At 46.6% G+C, this 24,150-nt stretch overlaps 10 protein-coding genes across 10 annotated transcripts; 8 read left to right on the top strand and 2 right to left on the bottom strand.

Moving 5' to 3' along the window:
- Positions 1-279: 279 nt before the first annotated feature.
- Positions 280-2,480, top strand: VTP01DRAFT_10147 (uncharacterized protein; the record flags this gene model as incomplete). Its single annotated transcript, XM_069378477.1, has 4 exons — positions 280-595; positions 665-977; positions 1,043-2,206; positions 2,276-2,480. The coding sequence occupies 4 exons, from the start codon at positions 280-282 to the stop codon at positions 2,478-2,480; spliced, it is 1,998 nt and encodes a 665-aa protein (XP_069239572.1).
- Positions 2,481-2,888: 408 nt separating this feature from the next.
- VTP01DRAFT_10146 (uncharacterized protein) lies at positions 2,889-4,206 on the bottom strand (the record flags this gene model as incomplete). Its single annotated transcript, XM_069378476.1, has 2 exons — positions 2,889-4,052; positions 4,132-4,206. 2 exons carry the CDS (start codon positions 4,204-4,206, stop codon positions 2,889-2,891), a joined length of 1,239 nt encoding a protein of 412 aa, XP_069239571.1.
- Positions 4,207-5,775: 1,569 nt separating this feature from the next.
- VTP01DRAFT_10145 (uncharacterized protein) lies at positions 5,776-8,647 on the top strand (the record flags this gene model as incomplete). The annotated part of the gene is made up of 2 exons (XM_069378475.1): positions 5,776-8,199; positions 8,264-8,647. The coding sequence occupies 2 exons, from the start codon at positions 5,776-5,778 to the stop codon at positions 8,645-8,647; spliced, it is 2,808 nt and encodes a 935-aa protein (XP_069239570.1).
- Positions 8,648-10,223: 1,576 nt separating this feature from the next.
- Positions 10,224-11,973, top strand: VTP01DRAFT_10144 (uncharacterized protein; the record flags this gene model as incomplete). The annotated part of the gene is made up of 5 exons (XM_069378474.1): positions 10,224-10,439; positions 10,633-10,828; positions 10,944-11,091; positions 11,146-11,657; positions 11,714-11,973. 5 exons carry the CDS (start codon positions 10,224-10,226, stop codon positions 11,971-11,973), a joined length of 1,332 nt encoding a protein of 443 aa, XP_069239569.1.
- Positions 11,974-13,619: 1,646 nt separating this feature from the next.
- VTP01DRAFT_10143 (uncharacterized protein) lies at positions 13,620-14,417 on the top strand (the record flags this gene model as incomplete). The annotated part of the gene is made up of 1 exon (XM_069378473.1): positions 13,620-14,417. One exon carries the CDS (start codon positions 13,620-13,622, stop codon positions 14,415-14,417), a length of 798 nt encoding a protein of 265 aa, XP_069239568.1.
- Positions 14,418-14,730: 313 nt separating this feature from the next.
- Positions 14,731-15,289, top strand: VTP01DRAFT_10142 (uncharacterized protein; the record flags this gene model as incomplete). Its single annotated transcript, XM_069378472.1, has 2 exons — positions 14,731-15,041; positions 15,103-15,289. 2 exons carry the CDS (start codon positions 14,731-14,733, stop codon positions 15,287-15,289), a joined length of 498 nt encoding a protein of 165 aa, XP_069239567.1.
- Positions 15,290-16,289: 1,000 nt separating this feature from the next.
- On the top strand, positions 16,290-17,509 carry VTP01DRAFT_10141 (uncharacterized protein; the record flags this gene model as incomplete). Its single annotated transcript, XM_069378471.1, has 6 exons — positions 16,290-16,421; positions 16,488-16,567; positions 16,628-16,652; positions 16,708-16,819; positions 16,890-17,086; positions 17,153-17,509. The coding sequence occupies 6 exons, from the start codon at positions 16,290-16,292 to the stop codon at positions 17,507-17,509; spliced, it is 903 nt and encodes a 300-aa protein (XP_069239566.1).
- A 189-nt stretch (positions 17,510-17,698) lies between these two features.
- Positions 17,699-19,758, top strand: VTP01DRAFT_10140 (uncharacterized protein; the record flags this gene model as incomplete). The annotated part of the gene is made up of 2 exons (XM_069378470.1): positions 17,699-18,360; positions 18,429-19,758. The coding sequence occupies 2 exons, from the start codon at positions 17,699-17,701 to the stop codon at positions 19,756-19,758; spliced, it is 1,992 nt and encodes a 663-aa protein (XP_069239565.1).
- A 413-nt stretch (positions 19,759-20,171) lies between these two features.
- Positions 20,172-21,574, top strand: VTP01DRAFT_10139 (uncharacterized protein; the record flags this gene model as incomplete). Its single annotated transcript, XM_069378468.1, has 4 exons — positions 20,172-20,580; positions 20,671-20,826; positions 20,883-21,034; positions 21,098-21,574. The coding sequence occupies 4 exons, from the start codon at positions 20,172-20,174 to the stop codon at positions 21,572-21,574; spliced, it is 1,194 nt and encodes a 397-aa protein (XP_069239564.1).
- Positions 21,575-22,315: 741 nt separating this feature from the next.
- VTP01DRAFT_10138 (uncharacterized protein) lies at positions 22,316-23,695 on the bottom strand (the record flags this gene model as incomplete). The annotated part of the gene is made up of 2 exons (XM_069378467.1): positions 22,316-23,025; positions 23,086-23,695. The coding sequence occupies 2 exons, from the start codon at positions 23,693-23,695 to the stop codon at positions 22,316-22,318; spliced, it is 1,320 nt and encodes a 439-aa protein (XP_069239563.1).
- Between the last annotated feature and the right edge of the window lie 455 nt (positions 23,696-24,150).

The following is a 24,150-nucleotide window of genomic DNA, read 5'->3' as shown; positions in this document are numbered from 1 at the left end:
AGGGAAAAAGGCAGAGCAGGCCAGAAAAGAGAGAGGCGGATCCAACCTGAAACAATCAACGGCTCTCATTGGTCGCGTGCGGTAGCAAAATTTTGCAAGAGCCATATTTTTTGCAGCTCGACGTCGGCAACTCCTTTTTCTTTCTCTCTCCCAGACCCTCTTTAGAAGAAATCTCACTTTCTTCTAACCTTTTCTCAAATCTCTTTCTCGCCAGACCTGCAAACGCAAAAAACCCAAAAAAAATCAAAAAACTTTTAAAAAAAGCTAAATCGTATAATCATGTCTTCTCCAGCTGCGAATCCCACTCCTGCCGAAGCTGCCGCTGCTGCCCAGCCTCAACTCTCTGCTGAACAGCAACAGCAAATTGCCCAGGCTCAGGCTGCCAATGTTGCCCCTCCAGCAGCTGCTGCCGCCGCCACTCCCTCACCTTCGGCTTCGCTTTACGTCGGAGAGCTCGATCCCACTGTCACAGAAGCTATGCTCTTTGAAATGTTCAACATGATCGGTCCCGTTGCCAGCATTCGTGTCTGCCGCGATGCCGTCACTCGTCGCAGCTTGGGTTACGCCTACGTCAACTACCACAATGTCGTTGATGGTAAGTGGTTTTTTGATATATTAATTAATGCCAATTTGGATCTGTCATCTCATTGTTGAATTTTTTTAGGTGAGCGTGCCTTGGAAACCCTCAACTACACCTTGATCAAGGGTAGACCTTGCCGTATCATGTGGTCCCAGCGTGATCCTTCCTTGCGCAAGACTGGTTCGGGCAATGTTTTCATCAAGAACCTTGACACTTCCATTGATAACAAGGCTCTGCATGACACTTTCTCCGCCTTTGGTAACATCTTGTCTTGCAAGATTGCTTTGGATGAGGCTGGTAACTCCAAGGGTTACGGTTTCGTTCACTATGAGACCGAAGAGGCAGCTCAGAACGCTATCAAGCACGTCAATGGCATGTTGTTGAACGACAAGAAGGTGTAAGTAAAGCAGATGGAGTGTGGGAATGAATTGGAAACTGAATTGGGCTGGCTTTTTTTTCCAGGTACGTTGGTCCTCACATCCCTCGCAAGGAACGTCAGGCCAAGATTGAAGAAATGAAGGCCAAGTTCACCAACGTCTATATCAAGAACCTCGACTCTGAGATCAACGATGAGGAATTGAAGGAGCTCTTTGGCAAGTACGGTAAGATCACCTCTGCCGTTGTTCAAAAGGATGAGGAGGGCAAGTCCCGTGGTTTCGGTTTTGTCAATTATGAAAACTACGAGGATGCCCGCAAGGCCGTTGCCGAACTTCACGACAAGGAATACAAGGGCAAGACCTTGTTCGTCTCGCGTGCACAAAAGAAGGCCGAACGTGAGGAGGAGTTGAGAAGACAATATGAACAAGCCAAGCTTGAAAAGCTTACCAAGTATCAGAGCGTCAACTTGTACGTCAAGAACTTGGATGATGACATTGATGACGAGAGACTCCGTCAAGAATTCTCTGTTTACGGTGTTATCACCAGCGCCAAAGTTATGAGAGATGAGAAGGACAACAGCAAAGGCTTCGGTTTCGTCTGCTTCTCTGAGGCCGATGAAGCTACCCGTGCCATCACTGAAGCTAACGGCCGTATGATCGGCTCCAAGCCCATTTACGTTGCTTTGGCTCAGCGCAAGGATGTCCGTCGCAGCCAGCTCGAGGCTCAAATCGCCCAGCGCAACCAGCTCCGCATGCAGCAAGCTATGCCCATGCCCGGCACCGCTGGCTACATTCCCGGTGCTCCTCCCATGTTCTATGCTCCTCCTGGTGGCTTCATGCCCCAAGGACAGCGTCCCATGTTTACTCCCAACGGTATGATGCCTCGTCCCCGCTGGGCTCCTCAGCCTCAACAAGGCCAGCAGGTCCCAGTCCCTGGCTACCCTCAGGGTCCTCAAGGTTTTGCTCCCAACAACATGCAAGGCCGTCCTCCTCGCCCACGTCCCGCTCGCGGCGGTGCTGCTAACCAGGCTGGTGGCCGTCAAGCTGCTGGTCAGCGCAAGTTCTCCTCGCAAGGCCGCAACGGACCTAACCAGGCCATCAACGGTGCTGCTGCTCAGCAAGAGCAACCAGCTCCCAATGCCGCCGGTGCTGCTGCCAACGGCGCTGCTCCTCTCACTGCTGCTGCCTTGGCTGCCGCCGCTCCCGAAATGCAAAAGCAAATGCTTGGTGAACGTCTCTATCCTTTGATGTAAGTTGGGAAAAAAAGAACTTTGCAGTTGGTAGCTCAATGGACTAACCAATCTTTTTTTCTTTCTAGCCACCAATCTCAACCTGAATACTCTGGCAAGATCACTGGTATGCTTTTGGAGATGGACAACAGCGAGCTCTTGAACCTTTTGGAAGATCAGGCCGCTTTGGATGCTAAGATCGCCGAAGCCATGGATGTCTTGAAGGCTCACTTGGCTTCCGTCGAGGAGAACAAGACTGAATCCGAAGCTCCCAAGGCTGAAGCTAGCGCTTAAGTAACCTCTTCTTCTCTCTTTTCCTCCCCTTTTTGTTGTTTATCCATCCTTACAATAAATTTGCGCCACGATGATCAGGTCTGGTGGCTTTAAGAGGGTCAATAAGAAAGGTCGATAGGTCGATTGTACATCCAGACGAAAAAAAAAAAAAAGAAAAGAAAGAATATACAATAAGAGAAGAGATCGATTGTACACATCAGAAAAAAGAACAATATACATTTATTATTAGGCGCACGTAAAGTGCAAGCAATTGGTTACAAAGAAGCATGCATATATGCAAGTTTAGGATAAAGGACAATGGTAAAAGACGGTTGTATGTGTGTGTGTGTATGCGAGTTCAAAAGGAATTTGAGTGTATATGTGTCATGTCAGGTTGGGAAAAGGTGGTGGCGACGGGATATCAATCATCTATAATTCGACGTGGTTGGATGGAACGGTTTTTACGCTCTTGAGGATTTCAAGAATATCAGCATCGGTGACCTTCTTCTTCTTGTCGCAGAGAGCCTTGAAATTAACAAATGCCTTTTGAAACTCTTGCTCATCGATAGCTTCGTGACCCAACTCCTTGCATCGTTCGCGGAAAGCGTTGCGTCCAGAGTGTTTACCGAGGACAAGAGCAATGTCTGTGACACCGACGGTTTCAGCGCTGATGATTTCGTATGTCTGTCTGTTCTTGAGAACGCCGTCCTGATGAATACCAGATTCGTGAAGGAAAGCGTTGCGTCCGACGATGGCCTTGTTGGGCTGGACCATCATGCCTGACAACTCGGATACCAAGACTGAGGTAGGGAAGAAGAGCTGGGTGTTGATGGTGTGGTAAACGGGGAAAGCGTTCGGGTGTGTGTGCACTGCCATGACGACTTCCTCCATTGCTGTGTTGCCTGCACGTTCGCCGATACCGTTGATGGTGACCTCGACCTGGCGAGCACCGTTCTGGATACCAGCCAACGTGTTTGCAGTTGCCAAACCAAGATCATTGTGGCAGTGAGTGGACCAGACGACCTTGTCACCGCCGGGTGTGTTCTCGACGAGATACTTTATCAAATTTCCGTACTCCTGGGGCAAGTTGTAACCGACCGTATCGGGGATGTTCAAGGTGGTAGCACCGGCAGCGATGACCTTGCCGAGGATCAAGGTCAAGAATTCGGGATCGGAGCGGCCGGCGTCTTCGCAGGAGAATTCAACGTCATCGACGAGCGACTTTGCGAGCGAAACAGCTTCGACTGCACGCTTGACGCACTCTTCGCGGTCGATCTTGAGCTTGTATTTGAGGTGAAGGTCGGATGTAGCCAAAAAGGTGTGAATGCGTCGACGCGGGGCAGGCGAGATGGCTTCAGCGCACCGTTTGATGTCGGTAGGGTGAGCACGGGCCAAACCACAGATGGTCATCGGCTCGCCGATCTTTTCTCGGTTTTCCATCAGAGGTCCTACCTCGCGGGCGATCTGTTGGACAGCTTCAAAGTCGCCGATGGATGCAACCGGAAAACCGGCTTCCAGCACATCGACGCCCAGGCGGGACATTTGCTTTGCAATTTCAATCTTCTCGTCAGTGTTCAGAGATACACCGGGCGACTACACAAGAAGATCTTTTGTTAGTCTCAAGGCACACACACACACACACACACCTTCCTTGTTGTCATGATATCCTTACCTGCTCACCGTCACGCAGACTGGTATCAAAGATGATGAGCTTATTCTTTTGAGGTTGTTCGCTTGCGATAGCCATTTGTTTATTCTAGGAGTAAGTGAGGGATAGAACGGAAGAAAGAGCTGGATCTTTTATCAAGGGTGGGATGGGGCTCGTCGGCATTTTATATTCGTCCGCTTGTCAAACCGCGATGTCAAATCTCATTGGCAAATGCCATGTGTCATAGTGCGAAAGCCAGATCAAAAAATCTGATTGGATTGATAGGCAACATTGCACTTAACTCCCATTGTATAAATCACAACGGCAGGAATATATGCCAGCCACCATACGCCGATCTTTGTCATTTTTTTCAAAGGCTTATGCAATTCCCATTCGCCGGTGACACAAATGGAGATTTTATGATGAAAGTTAAGCAAGCTATAGTCGCAAGTCAGATATACAGACATTGTATTGTAAAGTTGAGATGTCTACGCTCTCAAGTATTCAAAATGTTCCGAAATAGGCAGTCGATTCTTATGCTTATGCAATGACCATGGCAAAGGCGAGAAAGAAGAATGGACAATATACATAGACTCTTTTGGATCGGTGTATCTGTGAGGACCTGTGCAGCTAACAAAGGTTCTCATCGGACATCGCTAACCTTTGAATGTGAATCAAATGATAGTTGTCGTTGTGCTATCGAGAGCAATGAAGACTGCGGTAAACTAAGAATAAACTATACCATATGAGAGAAAGCAGAGATAAGGGAGTGGAGAGGACAAGGAGAATAACCACTTGATCCACAGACCTCCCGGGTAACGGTGATACTAGGTCCAGTGTAAAATACTTTGCGCGCGTCAATTGTAACTCACACAGTCTCGCCACCAGAAAGTCACCTCTTTGGCTTTCCTCCAAAATATCTGTGATATGTACACAATACCAGGAAACGGCGTTTGATGGGAGATAAACGAACGTCTATATCTCCATACGAATGCATTGATCCCACTTGCAAAGTAGGCTCATTGGCAGAGGAATAGCGTGCTGTGTTCATTAATAAATGTATACACTCAGAAGAACTAGAATGTGGAGATCTATTTTTGAGTGACATTTTTTTGGAAACAGTGGGCGGCAGGTCTGTGTGCATCTTGTCGAAAACAAGAAAGAGCGCGAGGGAAGGGAAAAAAAAAGAAAGAAAGAAGGAAAGGGGTGTCCAGTCGGGAGTTGGGAGTTTAGAGAACGATTTCGCCCCTCTCTATATGGCACTATGCGAAAAAAAGGAGGAGAGATCGTGAGCTGCTGGAAGGGCCAACTCAGCGTAAATCAGCTCTGCTAACTAAATCGCTCCCTTCCCTCTCTGTTTATCAGCTCCTCCCCTTCTTTCTACTACCAACAACCCCCTTTTCGCTCCACCGCTGCTGCTGCTGTCTTTAAAGCTTTGTCTCTCTCACTCGAACAACCAATGTGGGCTTCTTTCTTTTCTCTCATTCTTTTTTCTTCTTCTTGGCTTCATATCCTCCTAAATTCGTCCCATATCCGTTCCTTTCTGTAACAGCACCTAGTGGTAACAACCTACAAGCAAAGATGAAAACCGTTTATTAATTCTCGAGCAGTAGATCAATCATGCCAAACTCGTTTCTTCGTCGAGCCTCAGCTCCAGGGGATGCCACCATGACTGATGAACCGTTTGATTTGAAAGCTGGCGATACACTCGCAGTACCGCCGGAAAAGACACCTTGTCACCGCCCCGTATCGTATCGCAACGCCCAACCACGCACCATCAGCTTCCGGCCTTCACGTTTCATCAAGGGTGCAACACCATCCCTATCCGCAGGCAGCAGCGCTCCCGTCTCCGACGATATGCAATCGTTCATCCATGTATTCGACCTCTATACCCAAAAAGTTTACATTGAAGGCTATCTTTTCAAGCACACCACCGATTCTGGTCTTCGCACACGCTGCTTTGCCGAGCTCTGCGGATCGACGCTATCTGTTTGGGACGCCGAAGTCCAGGCCCCGAGCGTGATGCCGCAATATATCAACATCTCGGACGCCAGTGTCTATTGCTGCGAAGATGATAACAAGACAACAAAGTGTTTTGTCGTCGTGAGCGGCACCAAGACGACGCTAAAGTTTGAAGCAACAGATGAAGCAACCATGTCACGTTGGATCTGTGCTATCCGGCTCGCGTGCTTTGAAAAGAAACGGCTACATTTATTGTTTACCTTCAAGCTCCTCCTGGAAAGCTACGATCCCGCCGCTGATATCCCTACTGCAAAGTGGGATGCCCACCTCCAGGTATACATTGGCTCCGAGTGGCAAAAGTGCCGCGTCACCGTCAACGATCGAGCATCAGCAGCCGGTAACACTGGTGGCGGCAGCAGACTGTTTGGAGGCAGCGGTAAAAAGACTAGCAACATCCAAGAGAACCATCAATTGGCAATTTACGACACAAAGAAATCCAAGATACCAAATTTGACAGTTACGGATATCACACATGCATACGCCGTGTATCCCGAATCTCCGCAACTCATCACAAAGAGCTGCATCTTGCGCGTCGAGGGCTCTGTTCTGAGAAAGGGTGACAAACAACCTAAGCATGGATACGTGCTTATCATGGCTGATAACTGCCAGCAAATGTCGGCCGGGCTGTTTGCAATCTACGACAAGTTCAAACTTTACGGACGCCCGGAGGCCCTGACGACTGATCCATCCGTCGAGACTGCACTCAACTTTGGCGTTGACCCTTGCCGCCCTGGATTATTTCTGGACCTAGAGGATGCTTTGCAGTGCAATGATGCCAAGGATGCCACGGACGAGCTACAAATCGAACATGCGCTTTTGGGCGCGCTCCACAAGCGACTTTCTGAACCTATACGTCCAGGCGCCGGCGCCAGAGCCAACAGTCTTCCGTTGATCACGGTTGCGTGCGAAGATACTCAAAGCAGTAGCAACAGCAACAACGAACCACTTGTGCGTCAGCGTTCAATGTCTGGCGACGAGGAGAAACCGCGGCCACATTCTCCGTACAAGTTATCTTACCAAGTTGCCGACTCGAGTGACGAGAGCGATGAGGACGGGGAGGACGAAGAGGACGAAGAGGATGACGAAGAAGTGGATAGCGACGATGAACCGATTGGGAAGTCCAGGAGTGCAGCGCGACCCAAGCAGCAGCAGTCGTCCCAACAACGTTCGCTTGTAGAATCACTTATCCCTGATTTTGACTTTGGAAACGGGTTTGATGTCTCGCACCCTACTCAAAACTCTAGCACTTCTTCCTTGTTTGAACCTACAGCCAACGATGATGGGTACACCACGCGCAGTCGCCAGACATCCATTTCTATTGTCTGCAAAGAGTCCGTCCACTCGTCTTCAGGAAACGATACTTTGAATGTCAACACTGGTGCAACTGCCAAAGAACAACCCAGCTCAAGCAGCTCGTCGTCGTTGTTTGGCGACTTTTCACTCTCACTTGACTTTCCAAAATTTGATGAACGAAAGTACTCTTTGTCAGCCAGTGTCAAGCTGTCAGAGCAGGATTCAATGGACCGCCGGCCATCATCTTCCGCATGCGGCACAAGCAGCAGCGGAAGCAGTATTCTGGATTATAGCAAGCGCTGGGATAATCATCGGCGTGCGCGCAGCACGGACCTGAGCTACTGGGGAGAAGATGACTATGCCAATGACGAATATATATCAGGCACTACTGCTGCTGCTGCTCGGCGCCACTCTTACGATGCAGAAAGCGACGATCTTGACGACGATGCACCTATTATCCCTTCACTGCATGACCATTTTGCGCCGCAGAACAGTTTGCTGGATAGCTACCTAGGTGACCAGCTCACTGCAAAGGAGCAGATCGAGTATTGCCGCGCAACCGGACAGCCCTTGATCCAAGTCAGTTCCAACAAGCCCGAGATACCAGATTCTGGATTCGTGGGCATGATCTCGCGCAGAGAAAAGGAACGCAAGGAAGGAAACTACCAGCGAGTGTCTGAAAGAGTGCAGCGGCACCATGCAGATCGATCGTTGCTTGAACGAGAAAAGGAGCGCCGGCTCTTTGAACAAAGACAGCAGCAATGGATGAAGCATCAGGTAAGGTGTTTTCTATATGCTGCTTCAGTTCACGCTGCTGATTCGGTTGTCTTGTTATTAATAGATGATGCTTTATCACAATGGATACATGCCGAGTCCACCACCCATGCCGATGATGTACCCGCCGCCTTACATCGCTCCACCAGGACCACTCACACCTACCAGTCCGCTGTCGCCTAGCCCTGGTGGTCCACACCATCCGCCGCAGTACATGATGCCGCCACCAACGGGTATGTACATGGCTCCCGGCGTACCTCCACCACACATGCGACCAGGTCCTCGCAGCCCTAGCATCTCTTCGCCCGTCAGCCCCGGCAGCCGTCGATCCTCTCGACCGCTCTTAGATGATATCGATGACGAACTAATGCTTAACAATAACCATAATTACAACATTCATCCCACCAGCCGCGCAGTCTCGCCAGTCTTTCGCAAATCAGAGCAGATATGATAACACTACTAGCATTTAATGCTGCTTTTAGTTTCCCACCCTTCCACATTCGCATTTTCTATTACTACTAGACTCCCCCACGCTGACAACAACAAAAAGACCTCGTGTTCGACGAGTAGCACTTGCTCACACACGCAAATTTTACTTTAGAAAAGATTACAGAAAAGAAAGCAAGAAAGAAAAAGAAAAATGCCACAATATCACTAACTACTTTCCTTAAATAAAAAAGACACTTGCAAAATAGGAAATAGACCTCAAATAGACCTTATCCCAAATTGGAATGGTCTGAAAAATTTCCTTCATCTTATTGGCCCCTAGAGCCCTCAAACTCGAAAAAATCGCTGTGGAAGCACTTTTTTTCTGGAGGCTGCAGCGATCTGAGAAGTTGGTGAAGCGCCAGTTTTTTAATGGAAAACTATATTTAATTAATTTATACACCTTCTACATGCGTTGAATGGAAGAGTGTATAACACGAAATGGGCTACAAAATTAATGTTCACTTTTGGAGTTTGGCAGGCAGAACAGACACCAATCTGAGGATTCGGACTTCCGAAAATTTTTGCATATTCAGCATTGTAAATGATCTAGCTGATAACGAACCGCTAGGTAGACGAGAGGTAGATACTAAAGAAACAGCATTTTGTACGACTTCCTGATTTATCGACAGTTTCCTCTTTTGCTGCTAAAGTCCAGAAATGTCAACTGACATTGGTATTTTCCAGGAGTTTCTATACTAATGTTCAGCTGCTATAAAAGTCAGTGAAATAGAAAACGTCCATAAACTGAAGCGATACCTTCTACGCGAGTGAATTTCCAAAAAAAAATGCCACAATGCTGTAGTCACTGCGGAGGAACCGACCATGTTCGACGATCCAGCCGATTATGCCCCTATAACAACCTTGGAAATGAGTATGCAACTTGAAGCTGTATTTTGTTCATCTGGAATTTTGGATCTTGAAATAGGTCAATAGGTCAATTGACACTTTGAAGAAACAACAGTAGTGGTCAACGCTCGAGAACAGATGTTCGATTATATCTGAAAATCCTGAGCATTTTCAATCTCTTTCTGTTAATATTCCTGGAAATACGTATCAACGTCAAATTCGATTCGTAGCCGAAAACCGTCAGCAACTTCAACAGTCGAGAAGAGACCTTCAGTTCACGTTTGAGCATGAACAATTGCTGGGACCGGAGCGTCTGAAAATTCTGATCTTTTTCAGCAACCTGAAAGCAATATAAATATACATATGCATAGAAATGATATAAATAATGTTCCTGCACAACAGTAAGTACTGCGAGAATTAAGTATTGTATATTCCCAGTGTTCCCCCGTGTACTTAGTTTCGTGCACGCCAGACGAGGTCATTCTTCAAACGCTTTAAATAACCGACAGCTTCCAAGATCATATCATATTGCGCGCGCGCTCCACAATTCAGGATTGGTCATATAACAGGAGCTGACGTCCACGACCATCCTCATATTCTGCCAGACGAAAGAAGAATTTGTTCACATTGTGGTGCTCTTCTCTGGTCTGGGTACGATCCTCTGGCAGTAGAAGGAATCCAATCTTCGTTCTATGCTGTGGGAATGGAAAGTTGGCATCTTTGCCTATACCCCAACCACCACCAGCATTCTTCGAAGACTCCTAACAGAGGATACATTGGCAGGAAGAAATTTCAGAGATCAAATAAGAGCTTACAACAACGTATTGACCTTTTCGTTTATTGGTATGGATGTTGATAATTCTGTCGCACAGCGTAATGGAACAGACACTATTGTCTATGGGTATGCGGTAGAATATGTCATCAGATTGGCTCCATCCACCCAGCACCTGGGCAGAGCCCTGTATTCTCTCAAATATAATTCATGATCCAACATTTCAAGTTCGTCACCGACTTTCGATCTTCAATGACCTTGATCTACTCATTTTAGAAGAATTACAGCAGCTTCTTTTGGATATTAACCCTTTCGCTCGAGCTCTACAGTCAGCAGCCGAACGCCTATTTCGTCAACCAGGAATGAACTTGAATATCCGTATCAGCCGTGATGCATCCAGACGCGAAGGCCGCCAATACTCTGCCCCAGAAACAGCAGAAGTCGCCGTTATAATTCCTGGAGACCAAGATACTGAACGAGCCATTGCACGCCATGACGTTATGTATTTAACGGAGGATGGGGAAAGTACGACACATCAATGAGATTTATTCGTTCTACGACCCAATCCACTATGTATTGCTTTTTCCGCGTGGAGAGCTTGGTTGGTATCCAAACATTGTACTTTCTGATGCCGACATAGACGAGGATACGAATGTTGAAGATAATATGGAAGATAATAATAATAATCATGTAAATAATAACGAGAACGCTACCGAAGATGTAGCTCTCAATGGTGAAGTAGGAATTGAAGATCATGTGGACGAGACGGAAGCTACTCTTGCACGAAGGTATTGGATCACCACCCGTGAATTTTATGCCTTTATGATCCAAATACGATAGAGATCCTATCTAGTTACGTATGCTGGCCGACTTTTCCATGAATACATTGTTGATAACTACGCAAAAGTCGAAACGCAACGTCTTCAATATTTACGCTTAAACCAAGCTCAGCTGCGTGCATATTTGTACTGTGGAGCAGCTGACACTTACGAAGCTGATGGAGCCCATATTGATGCAAGGCAAATTGGACGACGAATAATATTGCCGTCAACTTTCGTTGCTGGAACGCAATATATGCATCAGCAAATTCAGGATGCTATGGGAATTTTTCGACAACTTGGAAAACCAGATCTATTCATTACGTTTACTTGCAACGCGCGTTGGCCGGAGATAGCCCGAGCGTTACACGCAGGACAAGTGGCATCTGATAGATCTGATATCGTCTGCAGAGTGTTTAACGAAAATCTTCGATGTTTAATGAAGAACCTCAAGGTTAACAAGATATTTGATACCGTTATTGCCTCAATGCATGTTGTGGAATTCCAGAAACGTGGTTTACCCATGCACATATATTGTTAGTGCTTGAGGCCATCGAAGAAATCGATACCATTATTTGCGCAGAATTGCCAGATCGCCAGGAAGAGCCTGAGCTGTATGAAGCTGTCTTGCAACATATATCTCATAGACCGTGCGGCACTTATAATCGCCAAGCTTCATGTATGGAGAATGGTATATGCAGCAAACGCTCTCCAAAGAGATTTCAGGAGGAAATAATTATTACAGAAGAAGGCTACGTGGTGTACCGCAGACGAGACAATACAGACACTGCATCGCCGCATCCGCTCCCTAACTTCCTTGAGATGACCAATCAATGCGATCGTGCCCTATAACAAATATCTTTTAAAGTATAACCCTCATATCAACGTGGAGATTTGCTTCAGTGCTCGATCCGTCAAGTATTTGTACAAGTACGTCTATAAAGGGCATGACAGAGCCATTGTCCGCCGGCAAGAATATCAGCAGCAGCAACAGCAATAGCAATCTGAGGTAGAGGAACAGCCTACAATTGACGAAATCAGTATTTAGCAAAATTCTCGTGTAAGCTAATGAACATCGTTTGTATTAATACCTCCAAAACTGCTAATTCGCAAATTTGGAAGCTGTCAAAGAGCTTCCTAGAAACTAGCAACGAAAACAGATAAAGGAGCGCTTTTTTATATTACTCTTATTTCCGAGGAAACCATGTCATCCAAAGAACGCGTATCAAATGGAGGAAGACGCTCACACTCAGTCTCGATCAACGTTATCTGAGCAGTTTACCTGATTGATTCAGTCAATAAATGTGAGCACCGTTCTGAATAATTTAAGCTCATCTATGTATCAACTTATGCATCCTCAGAATAAGCAGGAAACTTTGATTTTATATACCGTGCGAGTGCTGATCGAAATAGACGGGCATTCGACAGCACTGCGCTGTCGAATTTTGGCTACAAAGATCGGGAAAAGCATCTTACATGACAGCTAGAGCCATCCTTCCAGGAGAGAATGCATCTCTCTTCAGATATCTTCATATTTACTTAAAAGTGCAAGAAGATACAATTCAGCGAAGAATGTCGAACGAGGTATAGAAGTTTGTAAACAAAGATAAGCATTCTACATCAAGATACGTTAAGAAACCCAACCATTTTATATACAACCCGCCTCCAAACAGATACTTACATTTAACCTTCAATTCAATTGCTTATCCATGTGCCCGGCTGCTGCCAAAAATTATTGAAACGATATATTTCGGTTGAAAATACATAGATTTCCATGGACAGTACTCGAATTAGCTTACAGAGTCACTAGATGACGCGGGGCGGTTACGTGTTGTTGGCCCCGTCAAATTTCCAGCGCATGAGGTTTTTCCTTTTTTCCTCTTCCTTCCTTTACAGCAGTCATACACTATCAGAGCCAAACCTGGATATCCGTGCGTAATGTGGCCGTTGCTCTCTGCTCAACTTTCCAGCCGAGGGAGCATACTAACTATAATTTGATATTACTGTTTCAGGCAATATGGACATCGATGACGACGATTTCAGCCATCACCAGTTGTACGCAGGTCTAGAGGAGGAAAAAGAAAAAGCGGTAAGCTACAAAGTCTGCTATGAAATACGGTGATGCTTTTAGGCAGACTCTTGACTCTTGATCATGTTCCAGCAGTTGAGAACCACGATGATGACTTTCAGATATCCTCATCCACAAGCAAACGTAAACCAAGGAAGCTACAGAGAAATATCGTGACAGGTATTCTATACACGCTTATGATTCCTTGGAATGGTGACAGTAAAGTCTTGCTGATTCGATGAAATGCCATAGATACTACAAAGAGTGGTGACGAGTTCCTGTCGTCGTCATCAGCTGTAAATCAACGTAGTGTACCAAGTAACTGCACAGTGTATGTAAAATTTTGTGAATTGTATTGACAGAATAATAGCCCTCGAAAACTGTGAGGAAGCCGGAAAAGGTAATAAATGCTTTGACCTGGTATTTAGAAATGATAGCTGTCTTAAAACTGGTGATAAGGAAAACCGAACAAAAACCCAAGGCCGAAATGAACTACGAGCTTGCGAATGCCAAACGAGCCAGAAAGCAGGAGGAAAAGGCTAAATTGCAAGAGGAGAAACAAGCAAAGAAAAAAGACTCTGGCAAAAGGAGAGTCTGTCCGACATGCAAAGGAGCTGATCACTCGAGGTCGTCAAACAAGCAATGTCCGTTTTACAAACCAAAACGACGACATGCAACTGAACTCAAACGCACAAGTATTATCAAGACAACGCTAAAGAATATTTGCAAAGAGGAACAATTTGTCAATGCAGTTCAGAAACCTATTGAGCATGTTCGAGACATTACATACGTTGGCTCACTGTTCGCAAATTTCTTTTTTCTCTCCCTTTTGGAACAGGAAAAACCAATTCCACCTATGTCGCATGATTTGGTCTATGCTCTTTTTACGACCATTGCCGGCCAAGGGTGTAAAGCACCAGAATCGGTCGAGACTGCATTCAAGACTTTTAAGTCTCAAATTCTGGCCTTCGACGCAAAACGTTTCCGCAGCAAAGGTTTCATGACCTTAATCAGCCAAGCCGCACAAGAATATGAAGAAAACGTCAGAAATCATATCACCGAAATATGGTTAAGAAAACCCAAGAGTACATCTTTGTTCGTCTCGCAGACGAGAATGACAGATTCTTCATCACTGCTACGGTTTCGGAGACGAAGGCTTTGGCAGGTCATGTTTGCGCAGTGCTGGAGATGGAACCTGGCAACGAGATCAACATACCCAAGTTCATAAAGGACAACGATAAGCTGGCTGAACACTCGAAAGGATTATAAAATTTCTTAAAAGCCAGCATCAAGTTTCCAGTGTCGGCCACCACTATTAATGCAAACCTCGAGCGATATATCCCATGGATGTACCAAATCCTACAACGCATGGAACAAGGATTGATTACTCACTGAATCGTCGCTAGATCCTCAGCAAAGCAAATTTGAATCTTTCCAAAAGGCTTTTCAACAGCCTAAAACAATCAGTATACAATTCTATCCGAAAACAAGAACCGCTAGAATTATCGAAGTCATTTACAAGACCTCGGCCTGAAGAAAGCATGGAAGCGCTGCAGAACCTCGTAACAACAACACAAGATGAACTGAAAAGGGGATGCTTCAACCCACTCAAATACACTGATCCCAAAGGTGCACGCCGATTTTCGATACTACCTCTTTACTCGGTACAAAAGAGACATGTTCTACTGGACAATCAAGCGTTTGCAAAGATCATGTACGAAATTGGATTCAAGAGCAACGGCTCACCGTACAAGGCAGACGATCTGCACGAAGCATATTTCAATCTTTTCGATATGTCAAAGACCGGAAATAGCACTCTGGAATCTCTTGACACCGACACGAGCCTTTTCTGGTATTTGGTCATACCTCTTTCGAATCCTCTAATAGACTAACGCTCCTCGAACGAATGGTAGGGATAAAATCAGATCCGACGGATACGATGTGGAATTTATTTTCAAGAAGCTAAAGCGACCTCGTCCTAAAGCTCCGTTGGAACCAGCTGACATCAATTCCAAGTTCTTGAAAGAAACAGCTATATGGGGTGTTGACCCGGGATTGACGGACATTTTCGTTGCTGCAGATGGTTCCACAGATGAATGACATCGTATTCGTTCTGTCAGCGCAAAGGAATATTATGACATGTGTGGGTTCAACAAGGCCGCTGAGAGCCGGAAGAAGTTTGGCGAACATGACCCGAAAACGAAGAAAATCGTTGATAGCATACCATCAGCCAAGATAGCGTCCTTGGAAAGGTTCAAGGAATCTGCTGAATATCGAATTGCAAAACACGACGCGATATGTAAATTCTATGACAAGGATAATCGCCAATGTACAGAAAATCATAATTATATTCGTCGTTCGTCTGATATTTTGTTACCTAGATTCATAAAATTAAAATGAAGTGTTATATAAAGAAGCAGAAGGTCTTTACTGAGGTGGCAAAATGTCTCACTACAGGCAGCAAGAAGTATTCGCCTGATAATGTGCAAAAAGCAAATGAAGAAGGCTCTACGAAAAAGAAATGGAGGCCCTTGGCGCTGGAAGACAAGACTGATGAGACAAGCATCATTATCGATTTCGGCAACGGAGCATTTGCAAGTACAATGAAAAGGAAAAGGGCGGTTCCCACCAAAGAGTTCCGAAAAGCATTGAAAAGGCAGGTGTGTACTTTGGAGGTAAGTTTATGTGAAAATGGAGACGACCAAGATTTCTCAGCTGTGGAGACTGTTTCTAGAAAACGAAAGTACTGCTGGTGTATGTGGATGAATATCTGACGTCCAAAATATGCCCAAAATGCAAGACGCGAACTGTGGAGAACAACCTGTCGTACGGTATGGAATAGAGACCACATGGCTGCCATGAATATTCGCGACGTTTTCATCCACATGCAACACAACAAGAATGAGCGGTCATTAGCATTTAGAAGATCCTCTCTGTAATCAATACCTCTATTGTGAGATTGGGGTGTGCCTTAACGCCTCAGTCATACATCTCTTGGATGAATGACGTTATCATAAATCATTTTCCTATTCTGTGTTTGAAAACAAGTGAGCATTGCCGCCCAAAGCATTGTCGTCTTCCCTTCTTGTACAACTCGAAAATGTCAGACGCAGCGTCAACACCAGAAGTAGCCCTGTTTGAAGACGATCCTGGATCGCTGGACGGAGTGATCGATGACGAGGACGAGGATCTTAAACTAGACAATGCAGATACAAAAGTTTGGCTGGTCAAAGTTAGTTTACTTGATCGAACCCGTTATCTAGGAACACAGGGAACTGATTGCACAATGATCTGTTAGCTTCCAGCATTTCTTGCAGAACGTTGGAATCAGATAGACGAGGACGATGTTGATCTGGGTTATATTCGAATTTACAACGAGTAAGCCCTTTTGTTCTTTTTTAAATCGATCAATGCCCCGATCGCTGACGACACCACCAGAACACCTCCAGGCCACACATCACCTGTATGTTATAAAACTTTTTATACGATCTGCTATATCATTGACACGATGATGTTAGATCTCTTTAATATTACCGGCAGCGGCAGATGGGATGCCTCAAGAATACAGTATTCATATACCAGAAGGCACCGTACAGAACAAATTCGTACTGCATGAAGGTGCAGATGGGAGTAAGTTACAGCAACAAAGTGATGGTGATAGAAGAAGCAGTGTAAATTGTTCGTATCTTGCGTGACATAGCACGATCGGTTACCGGCACTGTCCATCACGAATGCACAGCGACTCCAGTATCCACACACTTTGATTCATACCGCGGTATCATGCGAAAACGTGTCAATGAGGCAGAGACGCCGCAGCGTACCGTCCAAATGCTCGGAGAAGACAATCAACCCATGCTGCTGCCAGGTGCCAGCTCTTCTGGATTTGCAGATTTCATTGTATGTACTTCAGAAAACCGGCTTGTAAATACTTTGTTGTGTTAATACATTGTTTTTTTAACATAGCCATCGAAGCGGGCGAGGACGGACAACAAGGAAAAGGCAACGCGTATGCCAAAGAACGAACTCATGGATATCTTGTTTGCTGCATTTGAAAGATATCCATACTGGTCATTTAAGGGTCTCATTGAGCAGACAAAGCAACCGTCGCAGTATCTCAAGGAGGTGCTGTCTGAAATTTGCATTCTCAACAAACGTGGTCCATACACTGGTAACTATCAATTGAAGCCTGAATTCAAGAGTCGGCTGTCAACAGCAGAGCAGCGACAGCAAGAGGAGCAGAATGACGAAGAGGACATTGAAGGAGAATCTTCTGGAGACGAGGACTTTAGTGAAGAGAACATGGAAACGATCCATTTTTGAGTAACAATACAATAAACATTTGGGACGTGAATGTTAGGGGATGCACAAGAAATTTGCGTTGCGCTGATTGGAGCTGATTTTAAACCTTTTTGACAAAGGGGTGTTGCCAGGGCCACACAAGGTGCAGAGGTGAACAAAAAAAAGTTCACGTTTAAAAAAAGAAAAAGCCCACACGCACCCCCACCCGCTATGAAGGTCCTTGCTCTTCTGCTGGGGCACCTTGTTGACACACAGCAGCAGCAACAGCAGCAGCCGGTTTACGTGTACCGCGTACCTGATAATCTCTTACTTTACTACAAGATCTCGGACATTGCCGCTCTTTTCCATCACGACCTTGCGCAACATCCGATCCTCTTAAACATTCTACAGCACACCCCGTCGTCTCCTTTTTACTTTCGAGACGGCGCCCATAATCTTTACGTCAGCACGAGGATACTCTTGGATATCGCTCTGTCGCTCAACAAGTACTTGCTTGCGGAGCTTTGTAAACTCAAAGACACAGACTACGCAGCTGGTTTTGCAGAGTCAATTCTGAAGAACGTACGTCCATTCGTACGCGCTGAAATTGGTGACTGGATACCCATGGAACTATCAACTGCAACCGCGGCGGCGAGCACATCCAATAGCAGCAGCAGTAATAATAATAATAATAATCACATCAATGGATCTCCATCACATCATCATTATCAGCAGCAGCAACAGCAACAGCAGAATGATACACCTATACCAGCCGCTTCTGACTCTACCAATGCCCAATCTTCGCCAAAGTTAGCGCCTATCAAAGTCGAACCTCAATCACCTACTCTTAATAGCCTCTCAATTCCTTCTGCAAATACCAGACGAAGAAGCGAGTAAGTTTGATCTATCATTTGCGTCGGATCAGCTAATATGTTTATCTAATCTTGCGTTTGGCGGGTAGATCTTCAGAGAATAATCCAAGCAAGCGTCAAAGGACAAGTCGAGCCGACAGCGGAGGAGGACAGCCGCCGGCGGCGGCACCGCATCTTCCAGCGACAGGCAATGCATTAGCGACAGCGACAACGACTCGAGACAGCGGGCTCCCGAAACCAGTGCACACTGTTGGATCGCAAGTCAAGATTTCAAGTACAATGACCACGTCCGCGTTGCTAGCCAAGCGGCTTGCTTCCCGACAGGGCAAACGCGCCGCGCCCAACCTGACAATCTACCCAGCATCGTATGCAGAGCAATCGACGCTTGGTGTGCGGTCAGCGCCTCTCAACTCCAATTTCTTCAACCAGCATACGCAGCCACAGTTATCACAAAACGGGCAGCAAGCCGGACCTCCTCACCATCATCATCAGCAATACCCACCGCAGCAGCAAACACGGCAGCATCATCATCAATTGGCGGGTGGACGGGGTGCGCCTGAAGCGCCTCGAACGGGGTTACTGATGCCTGGCCATCACAACCTTGCACCGTTGCTCTCTCCGCGAGCGCCACTCAACATATCGAATAATAGCAGCAACAGGGATGGCCGAGGCAGCAAGCATCACCAAGAATTTGCGATCCCGCCGATCGTTCCCTCGCAGCAGCAACCGCCCCTGTCTGCGCATAACCCGCCTACAAGCTCGTATCATGCATACATGGCGTCGCCGAACGTGTATGCCATGCCGCCGCCGCCGCTGACAGCAGCCGCCGCGGCAGCAGCGACAAGCTCATCTTTGCACGCTGCTGCTGGACCAAAGGCAGCATCTCTACCGACGACGGCAGCTGCAGTTCCGTTACCTCCACAGACACCCACGTTTGGTTCGCTGCAAAAGCAGCAGTTCATACAACCGTTTGAGCATCTGTTTGAAACCATTGAGACGACGCGCACGCTAAAGACCACGCTGGATGACCAGATCCGGCGCTCTTCCACCCTGATGCAGACTTTGCAAGCTTCCTCGACAACCATCGAAGGTTTGGTACGCAACCAGATTAAGGAGGCACAAAGGGATTTGGAAGCGACGCTGGATGATATTGTACGGCGTATCGAGAACCTGGAGCGTTCCTATGGAAAACGAAAGTCGGATACGCCACCGGGAAGCAGCAGCAGTGTAAGCAGCACCAACGCGGTACCACCTCCACCTCCACCTCCACCAGGTGCCAGTGCAGCAGCAAAGACCGACCTGCGGAGCCCACCCACAATTGTCCGTTCTCAAAATGAGATTGGACTTAAAGAATGTCAAGATTTGTTACATGCGCTGCGTGAACGACTGGATCGCCTAGAAAGACAACGTAGTAGCTGAAAGCAACAGGCCAGATGTTCCTGCGCTTAATTTTTTAAAGACCTCCGTCAATCCAAAAAAGTTTGTCTCTTTTCCTTCTCTCTATCTACTATCTCTCCCAAGTTTTGCCAATTTTTTGAACATGATCGAAGTTTTGACCTTGCTGCTACTGCTGCTCGTCTGCATCGTATCGGCCGTGCTTATCGCAACGTGTCCTTCATTTGGTTAGCTCACGGGTTTTCGAAACGGGTTTGAACACCTTGTTTGCTAACGCACAACTCTTTCTCCTTTTCTCTTTTTCCCTCTTTCTCCTTATGACACACGCATTGTTCTCTTTTTTTATATATATCCGAAACTGACATGACACACACACACACACACGCACAGACTCGTTCTTTTCCCTGGTGACCGATACTCCGAACCTCGAAGAGTACATGCAGTGCTACTGTCTAAGGCACACTCCGGCGTCGCAACAGCTGGAATATGCTCTGCTGCGATGCCGCGCCGAAGCTGCCGCTCATTCCAAGAACTATCTGCTTTGGCGTGTCATGCATCTGCGATTCTGTGATAACAGCAGCAATAATAACCTGATCGATAGCAGCGACAATGAAACGAGCGACGACCATCATCATCGTCTGCTTCAGCAGCATCAGGAGCAGCGACTTTCCTTTTACGGCATGATCGGAAGGTGGCGGATGAGCCGAGGCAGCGTGTTCAAGTATAGCGTGTTCCTCGCGTTTCGAGATAAGGCTCCTTTGCTGGATAGCTACATTGACGACAAGAAATCGGCGGCAGAGCTTGCTGAACAGTGGCAGGATGCCGAGCAGTCGTTCTTGCAGCAAGGTAAAGCGAAAATGTCATAATTCATTGTTTGCCCTTGATTTCTTTCTTTCTTTCTTTCTTTGTGTCTTACCCAAAAAACCGGAAAAAAAGATGATTCCCGGGAAAGCATGCTTGCATTCGCCAAGATCGCCGATAGTCTCCACCAGCAGTACGGATACTCGCTTCTTGCGCAGATGGACGCTGCCCTCGCGCTGCTGCTTGCGTACAAGGCCGCCGAGAACCTAGGTGATTTCATTGAAAGACGAGGCAAGTCAAGACGACGGGTTCCGTCATGGGCGGCAATGGTTTGACACATGCTAAAGATATAGGCGTGCACACGAGCATGCACACAGAACCCATTAATTTCTTGATCAGGATCCTGGACCTTGTCAAGCGCACGCGGCATCTTCGATTTATAGAGGCGATTGTAGCCGATATCTTGTTTGAAAAGGGATGCTACGAGCGTGCACTTGAGGTGAAGAGGCTTTCTTTCTTTTCTTTCCTGACAAGACTTTATATTCCTCACAACGCTTTCTAGCATTACCGGAACGTAGTCCAGAGTAATGCTGGCTGGTGGCACAGAAAGACAGATCTGTACTACTACTGTGTGGGCCAGCTCGCGCAAGCCAACTTTATTCTAAAGAACTACGCGGCCGTCATCTCGCATTCAACCACCGTGCTCGAATACTACCGCGATCGTCTGGATATCACAGAAGAGTCGATCACAAAACTCGTTCTGCTACGCTGTCAGAGCCAGCTCGCACAGCTCCAGTGGGACGCTTGGCTCCAAGACCGAGAATGGGTCCAGCGATTCACGCTCATTTTCGGAAATACTCCAGAGTTGAATTTCCTAACCAAATTATACAGCGCTTGGGAAAATAGAGACCCTGAATCTTACCAACACTCTTGCAGGGAATTCGACAGGGCGTTTCAGATGACCGACGAGCAGATTCGCATACTCATGCTCGGCAAGGAAAAACTCGTGGAACTCGTATCAACGCGCCTCAAAGCATGATCTTTTCCCTCTACAATTACTTGTTTACAGTCACAGGCCTTTTGTGCAGTACAAAACGAGAAACGACATAGATACACACGCAGAGAGAGACAGAGAGAGAAAGAGAAAGGAAGGAAGATAGATAGAGATAGAGATACAGACACGGTAAAAAGGAATCTGAATGTGCAGCTGCAACAACAAACGTTTCACGTCCGTAACAGATTTTCGAGTTCCATGCAAGAACAGCCGCCCGCTCAATAGAATACTACTCCTCACAACCATCCTGGAATAATGTAGGATCGCGACGGTCTCGGAATCTGTACATACAACACCTTGCAACTGACATATTCCCTCTCCCGCCGCGTCCGTTATCGTTCCGCACATCCCCCCTCACACACATGTTGTTGCATCTTATCTCCCAGTCCTATCACTTGTAAGTTTGTATTTTGAAGATTTACATTGCGATATTGTTCAATGTTAATATAAGCTTATTCCCAGTATGAACCGCTCGGTTTCTCTCTGCATGAAAAAAAACGCCATAATACACGTGTCATGCATATGCATATTGCACGGAACGGAGAATCACTGAAGGAACTTTGTTTACGGGTGAAAAGATAGAATAGAAACAGGGAAGAGATAGGGAGGGAAATGATGAGCATATTAATGGTGTAGATGAATATTTCTATGTACAGCAACAGGTTTCTTCCTAAGAAACGAGAGTTGGGGGTATGCATGTGGGCCGAAGGTGCCATCGTAGGATAGTTAAATGTCCCACCATCGGAACGACTTGTCAGCGGTTTCAGATCCCGTGAGCGCAGACATGATCAAAGTGTCATAAAGATACTCCATGTAGGCTGGCGACACAACATCCTTGGCGACCGGCTGATGCTTTTGTAAATCATCGAAGCTTGAAAAGTCTCGTTCGTCGGGCAGCAAGGGTGCAACCCAGGAGTCGCCACCAGATATTTCATCATCGGAATCGCATGCGTGGTTAACACCGACTGCCGGCAATTTTCCATTCATTGAAAGAGCTTGCGTAAAGGTGACGAAGCATACAAGGATAGATTCAGCAAAGTGCAATGCTTGTTGATAGTCAAGCTTGGGTGAAGCTGTCTTGTCGTGATCTAAAGCGAAGATCTCATTGTAGTTCCATGCAGGCATGACTGCGTTGGATACCAGGATACGGGTGTCCTGACGATATGTTTCTGTTGCTTTGCTGCCAAGCATGCTGATATCCTTGTTAACATTAACCTGGGGTAGCGGCGACGAGATGCGAGGCGATGTAGGTGAATGGCTGCCTTCGCTTGAAGAAGGTGATGGGCTACGGCTTCGTCGTTCAAGCTGTTTCCTAAGGTCGACCATTTCCTGACGTAGCTGCATATTTTCTTCTTCCATTGTATCAAGTCGTGACTGAAGCTGTTCAGCTTTCTTCTTGTACTCGTCAACCTGGGCTTCCAAAGTACTGATATACTCTGATTTCATTGTATTAGTAATGCATGTGGACGAAGCATTTGCGTAAGCGGCAAATTTACCTTTTCTGCGAACACGGAAGTTGCGTGCAGAGATCTTGTTACGTAGCTGTCTACGTTCCTTGGGTGACAATTTCTTGATATCTAGGCCTTGCTGTGCTGCGTAAACTTCTAGCGTCATAGTTTCTTCCGGTGGCACGCTGGATTCACGATCTTTTGAAGACTCAGACTTGATCGAGAGCTCGGTAGGCTCTTGCTTGACCTTTGGCTCTTTCACGAGCGAAGACGGTGCAACCGTGCACGTAGCTTCTTCGATAGGTGCCAGCTTCGTCTCTGCCGGGTTCAGCGGTGGGAATAGACCAGCTGCTGGGGGTGCAGAGAGATTCAGCAATCCTTGCGCTGCTGCGGATTGGAGGAAGGAGAGATCCATGGCGAAAGGGAACAGTGGAGCTTCCCCTGGGTTGTAGTACTTCATAGCGTTAGTGTTATTGTCGTAAACGTTGGGTGCCCATCCCGAGTTGTGGCCGTTGTAGCCAAAGAAGGGGTCACCAGACAAAGCATGAGGATCAGTAGGATGGGTGAGTGGCTCCATCACAGAAGGCTTGGGGGATACAGAGCCAGATGCCGAACTGGCTTCCGTCATGTCGTATTCGAGGTATTCGTCAAAGTCCATTTCCGATGAAGAAGTGGGAAGAGAAAGGAACCGCGAAGAAAGGAGAAGAAGTGAGGTGATTGAAAACGGAAGGCCGCGCAATCCGACATCTGGCGCTCGGATCACGTCACGCCGAAATGCCGCAGCGTGATCCAACCTTTTTTGTCATTTGTAATCCAAACTTTGGGTGCTTCTCGGCACGAGCTACGACACACTCCATGTAATCTCTAGTAGTTGAATAGCACAAAAAGCTTATCATAGTCTTCTGAATCAATCTATCTCCTTGGTGATTGATAAGAGCATGTGTCGCAGAATACTGCTTAAGATGTTTACAGTTTTTGCTCGATACTATATAATAGGGCTTATCAACTTTAAATGAAGTTATCTCTCGTATATTGGTAATCAAAACGGATTCTGACATAATATTATTCCGGTAGCCTTTTCAAACGACTTACCGCATTCTCTCAGTTGATTGC

The sequence above is a fragment of the Rhizomucor pusillus genome (genome assembly GCF_041956525.1).
Source record: "Rhizomucor pusillus strain CBS 183.67 unplaced genomic scaffold VTP01scaffold_8, whole genome shotgun sequence".
In the NCBI taxonomy this organism is placed as follows: Eukaryota; Fungi; Mucoromycota; class Mucoromycetes; order Mucorales; family Lichtheimiaceae; genus Rhizomucor; species Rhizomucor pusillus.
This window is presented reverse-complemented; position numbering and strand designations above follow the sequence as displayed.